Source organism: Solanum dulcamara, chromosome 5 (genome assembly GCF_947179165.1).
Source record: "Solanum dulcamara chromosome 5, daSolDulc1.2, whole genome shotgun sequence".
Taxonomy (NCBI): Eukaryota; Viridiplantae; Streptophyta; class Magnoliopsida; order Solanales; family Solanaceae; genus Solanum; species Solanum dulcamara.
Window position 1 is genome coordinate 2,044,190 of NC_077241.1, and position 5,411 is coordinate 2,049,600.

At 32.5% G+C, this 5,411-nt stretch overlaps 1 protein-coding gene across 2 annotated transcripts; it reads right to left on the reverse strand.

The window, feature by feature from the left end:
- Positions 1-294: 294 nt before the first annotated feature.
- Positions 295-3,727, reverse strand: LOC129888719 (bifunctional adenosine 5'-phosphosulfate phosphorylase/adenylylsulfatase HINT4). Of its 2 annotated transcripts, XM_055963699.1 has the most exons (6): positions 3,527-3,727; positions 3,381-3,427; positions 1,738-1,814; positions 1,560-1,626; positions 732-809; positions 295-612 (listed from the first exon to the last, which is right to left on the reverse strand). In XM_055963699.1, the coding sequence occupies exons 1-6, from the start codon at positions 3,632-3,634 to the stop codon at positions 504-506; spliced, it is 486 nt and encodes a 161-aa protein (XP_055819674.1). In that variant the 5' UTR covers positions 3,635-3,727; the 3' UTR covers positions 295-503. The 2 variants fall into 2 exon arrangements, with proteins under 2 accessions (XP_055819674.1, XP_055819675.1); XM_055963700.1 differs by lacking the exon at positions 732-809.
- Between the last annotated feature and the right edge of the window lie 1,684 nt (positions 3,728-5,411).

The following is a 5,411-nucleotide window of genomic DNA, read 5'->3' on the forward strand; positions in this document are numbered from 1 at the left end:
GTGTTATTCAACAATAATTAGACGATTTTCTTAATTTTTCGTGTGTTAGCCCATGAATTTTTGGTGATATGACTTTTGGTCAAAAAAATTTTTTGCAAAACATTTACAATACTCTCCATAACAATCTTTCTATACCATATATAATACATGGACTATTTCTCCCAATACACTCTACCAAACGACCCTTCAGGTGCAAGAGAACAGAGGTCATGCAGATGAGCATTTTTTTTATGTCCAGTGGAGAATATTATTCTAACAACAATTCAGGTACAAAGCATGGCCATGCGAGGCATGAACGAAAACAAATGAGGATTTCTAAGAAATTCTCATGTCCAATTGAATTTTCAATCAAGAAATTAGATTGAATAATCAGGTTCCATAACACGATCAATTACAAGGTTAATGACAGAACGTCCAGATTTTACACAGTCTATATTAATGAATAATAATTAGCAGATTACTTACACTTTACCAATAATTAGAAACCTCAAATTCACAGACGATTACATTGATGAGGGATGAATAATTTGTGGCTTTATTCTCTCCAATAGCTTTTCAACTTCAATAAATCCACCAAGTGGCCCCAATGATAAGTACTTCATAAACCTCCAGCTGTTCAATGTCTAAAATTAGAGAAGGGAATATACAATACTTCCAAGAAATTCATAGCTTTCGAAAATGTAATATTCTAGAGTATCAAGGAAGTCTAAACATGTAGAGAAAAAGGTTACCTTGGAGTATAAGGAAGTGCGAAGCAGTGAAGGTGGAGGTGATCAACACTATTAAATGGGGGGTGATGGAAACCAAATCTGAGATGATGGAAAAAAAGTTGTGAAAAGGATTCCTACTCACAAGTGCAAGTTTTTATGTTAAGATTCCTAAAATATTAAGTAACACTAAGGTTCTTAAAATTCAAACGTATGAGAATATTTCACAATATATATTGGTCACGACTTGTAAGCTAGAGAAATTAACTACATCATTGCAGCTGTCTTCTCTATTTGAAGCCTCTAGCGGCTTAAGATTGTCTTTTTGATAAGGTTAGGTAAATTACATCGAAGTACTAAGGAGGGACTCAAGATATACAAATTACAGCACAGCTGAATCCTATGTTGCTCGGACTCTCCAATAATGTTGCCGAGCAACATAGGCTGAATCAGTTACAATCTCAAAACATCTATAACATCCATGTATGTACTGAACTAAGACTAGCAGCTTAAGATTGTAAAATGTACTTTGATATAACAACAACAACATAACTAGTGAAATCCCACAAGTATCTCTATTTTGATATAGAGATTGTAAAATGTATTTCTTCATCCGTAAGCTTCCGTTGATTGGCCTTAAAGTGAATACACTTGCCAGACAATAAGAAGCAAGATAATGAAGCAGAAAGCTAGAATTGAAAACCAAGTTCGTTGTTAAATCATTAGATTAAGCACTGCTTTAGATCCTAGCATGTATGCGAAGTGATTGAAGAAAACTTTTCAGGAATATTAGGTCTGGTTGTGTTACTACTAGAAATTACTTCCTTTTTGTGTGTGTTTGCAAGACAATACCTGTAATGCTTTGACTGAGGTGCATCCCTATGTAGCAGGCTCTTCCCCACATCTAACATGTGACTCACTGTAAGAACAGAAGCTGCAAGTTAGATTTGTGAATACAGAGAAATAAAGGAGCATCAGGATTCCAAAAGAAAATGAGGTGGTAAGTATGAATTCAAAAAGTTAAAGTTACCCAAGGAGAAATCTTCTGGCCTTCTCTGCAGGTTTTTGACAGTTGGAATGTGCTCTTTTGGAATTACCAAATAATGCCTATCAAGATTTTGAGTTCAAACAACTTATTACAAAGGGTTTTGAAAATTTGCACTCTGCGCCATTGACAGAAGTGCATTTTGATGACTGGTATTCCATTGTGGCACAGAATATACCTACAGAGAATGAATACAACTGTACAAAACTATATGCAAATCATTTTAAACGTCATGATTACAAATATATGATTGACCAAAATAATACTCCAAACCAAAGGCAAGCATTATTACCACTAAAAATAAGTAGGAGATTCATAGTCTTCCTTCCATTTCTAATGACTTAGTTTGGCATAAAAAATTCATAGTCCCCCCTCCCATTCTAATGAGCTAGCTTGACTCGGTACGAGTATCCAGATTCCAGGAAAGAACAGAACTTTTACTACAAAAGAATCATCAACCAACCTGAGCATCAGAAGTTGAACCTGATAAATTGAACTCTAGTACAGCTAAATGATGTATCTAATTGTTCATTTTCAAAGGGTGAAGTTAAAAATGGTAAAGGCGTGAAGCTGGGAAATAGCTCTTCATTACATGCTGGCACTAGCTAACATTTATATATCCTATATTCGACATGAAGAGGAAAAAAAGGGAATTCATTGACTTGTAAATAAATGCAAGAATACCACCACTAAACGATTCTCTTGTAGAGTATTTTTAACTACAAACCGAGGAAATAAGTATTTATATGTCTTTCCACCAATATAATTTCAATATGAATGAAACTCATTAGGTTCTTAGTTAAAATGCAATACAAAAAGCTCAGCAGAGAGGATTTCACAGCATCTATGAACAACTAAGCCAGAACTTACAAAATGCAGTGCACAAGAAAACTCTTGTGCTACTCAATTAACTAAGAGACCAGAAAATGAATCATAATTTACAACAAGTTAAATGCTTATATACAAAACTCCCGATTGTGTTTTTTTGATAACCATTGTGTTTGGACCAGCTTGCGAGTACCTCAACTGTGGACTAATTCCACAAGATACCTGCTATATCCCACCAATACAGGTATTCAGTAACTATGTCTACCATGGCATGAGACCTTATTGTGAGTTTCCCACAGCATAGCAAGGTCCAAATGGCCAGATAATGAGTTAGTCAAATTATTTTTTAGTACGCCATCAACTAGTTTGAGATTGAGGCTTAGTGATTAATTGAATTAAGAATTAATGGTCAAAAACACACTTGAAGCATCATATGTTTTCGAGTTCCATACCTAAACTATGATCAAACCTCAATTATCAATTGTTCACTTTTTCCTACCTTTATTATCATCAAATATTTATCAAAAATACACCTCAATTATCGGTTGTTTCCTTTTCCAAGCTGAAATATCACCACCATTCATGTAGGAAAAGGGAATTGATAGTTGAGGCATATTTCAATAAACATTTGATAATAGTTCACCTAGGAAACAACATAACTTGTGATAGTTCAAGTATGAAACTCAAAAACCGAGATACTTAATGTATATTTTTTATCATCCACTCTTGAATTAAATTCTAAATTCAGGAAAAGTAAAAACAAAAGGAAACAATGAAAAACTGATGAAAATTTGAAGAACCTGAAGGCAGAGGGATTAATATCTCGAAATGCAACAACTTTATCATCCTGCAAAATCAATTAAACCAAAATTTCATCAAAATACTCTGTGTGTGAAGGATTGACTGATTGTGATCGGAACAAAAAAAAAAGAGAAAGAGATCTGACGTAGTGAAGGAGAGTGGTTGAAGTTGAAGAGGTAGCAATTTGGCAAAATATACATTCCGGTAGAGCTCCTCCGGTCATTCTTCCGACCTCCGTCACGCTTCGGATCATATCACCATTGTCGATTTGTTCTTTACTTTTTGAGGAATCGCCATTAACGTGCTCAGTACTGAACCTTTGTTAATTGGGCTCTGAGTTTATCGACCAACCCGACTCAGAATAAATGAGATTAGGATCACCCCATCTTTATAAAGTGGACCTGGCCCATATATTGTCATCGAGCCGGCCCAAGTTTGTTGGCCCACGAGATAGGAAGATTTGCAGAAATAAGATGCTTTTGCTACTCCATTTAATTGCACGATTTGTCCTTCAAATAGACTGATATTATTTTTGCTTTTTAAATACGGATAATTACATTAGATGGTTATTCGATCATTTTAATTACCAAAAAAATGGTCATTCGATATAACTTGTGGAATATTATGATGCAAAAATATTAATTTAGGGGTCGCATAAATGTTATTTTGATGGATCTTGACGTGCAAATTTTATCAAAATTTTGGAACAATTAAACTTGATAGGTAACATGAAAACTTACCAAAGAAGCAACTTTTTACGTTTAGTAAATTATTTAGTAAATTTTTTAATTTCAATTAGGGTTGTTCACAGTTTTGGTTAAAACCAAAAGCAAATCGAAAATTTAACCAAATCGAATAAAAAACCGATATTTGATTTGGTTTTGTTTGATTTGGTTTGGTTTTAAATTTGAAAAATCGATAATATTTGGTTTGGTTATGGTTATAGTAAAAAATAACCGAATAAATAACCAAACCAAACCGATAATTATATACATAAAATTTATAATTATTTATATGTATAATATTAGCTTTTCATAAATAATTAAAGATATTTTATACCTTTTAATTATTAATTTAAGATGGTCAAAGTACTTTGGATTATATTATGGATTCTCTAGTTAGTTTAGTTTAAATATGTAATTTTTTCATTTTAATGGACAAAGTTGTTTGTATTTTGAAACCTCTGTTTGACTTGTTCTTTTAAATCTAAATTGCGTTGCAAGTTTGATCCACCTGATTTGCCATCAGCATGTCTTTTCCTCACTATGCAGCACAGTTCGCCCTTGTGGGCCGTGAGGAAAAAAGAGCTTCATAAGAAATTTGAAGAATGTAGAGAGAGAATATTTAAATTGTCCGACTAGTCATAAACCGAAAAATTGAACCAAACTGACAATAACCAAACCGGTGGTTATTATTTTACTTGGTTTGATTATGGTTTTAGACATTTAAAAACTGATTAAATTGGTTTGGTTATGCTTTTAATCAATAACCGACCCAAATCGAACCATGAACACCCCTAATTTTAATATCTCATATGACATATTTAAAAGCATAAAATTCAAGTAACATTTAGATATATTGTACATTATCGTACTAAATATATCTTTAATTTAACCTTACAAAATGTAAAATTATTTTGTTAAAAAAAAATTGTGTCCAATTAAACTAAAACACATAAAATGAAAAAGGAGACAATATTTTTTTTTTTTGCTTTGAAACTTTATCTTGCCCTTTCCGCAATAGAATTATCAAGTGCGATAACTCCACTAATAAGAAACGTTATAATTAATAATGTCATTTTCACTAATTAATTTATTCCAAATCATCTTCTCTTTTGGCAAATACCGAAATAACACAAGTCTTTATAATTATTAGTATATAATATTAGTATATAATGAGCATGGGCGGAGCTATCCTTGTCCGAGGGTGTCAAGCGATATCACTTTATTGAAAAATTACATTGTATATATAGGTCAAAATTTGATTTAATAAAAATATATATAAGTATTGACACTTTTTAACGCAAGTTG

What these genes read in the sequence shown, in the direction of transcription:
- LOC129888719 (XM_055963699.1), bottom strand. Translation starts at nt 3,634, where the DNA reads ATGATCCGAAGCGTGACGGAGGTCGGAAGAATGACCGGAGGAGCTCTA. An exon ending in GCCAGAAGATTTCTCCTTGG is followed by an intron (nt 1,627 to 1,737) that starts GTAACTTTAACT and finishes CTGTTCTTACAG; the next exon opens with TGAGTCACATGTTAGATGTG. An exon ending in CCTCAGTCAAAGCATTACAG is followed by an intron (nt 810 to 1,559) that starts GTATTGTCTTGC and finishes CCATCATCTCAG; the next exon opens with ATTTGGTTTCCATCACCCCC.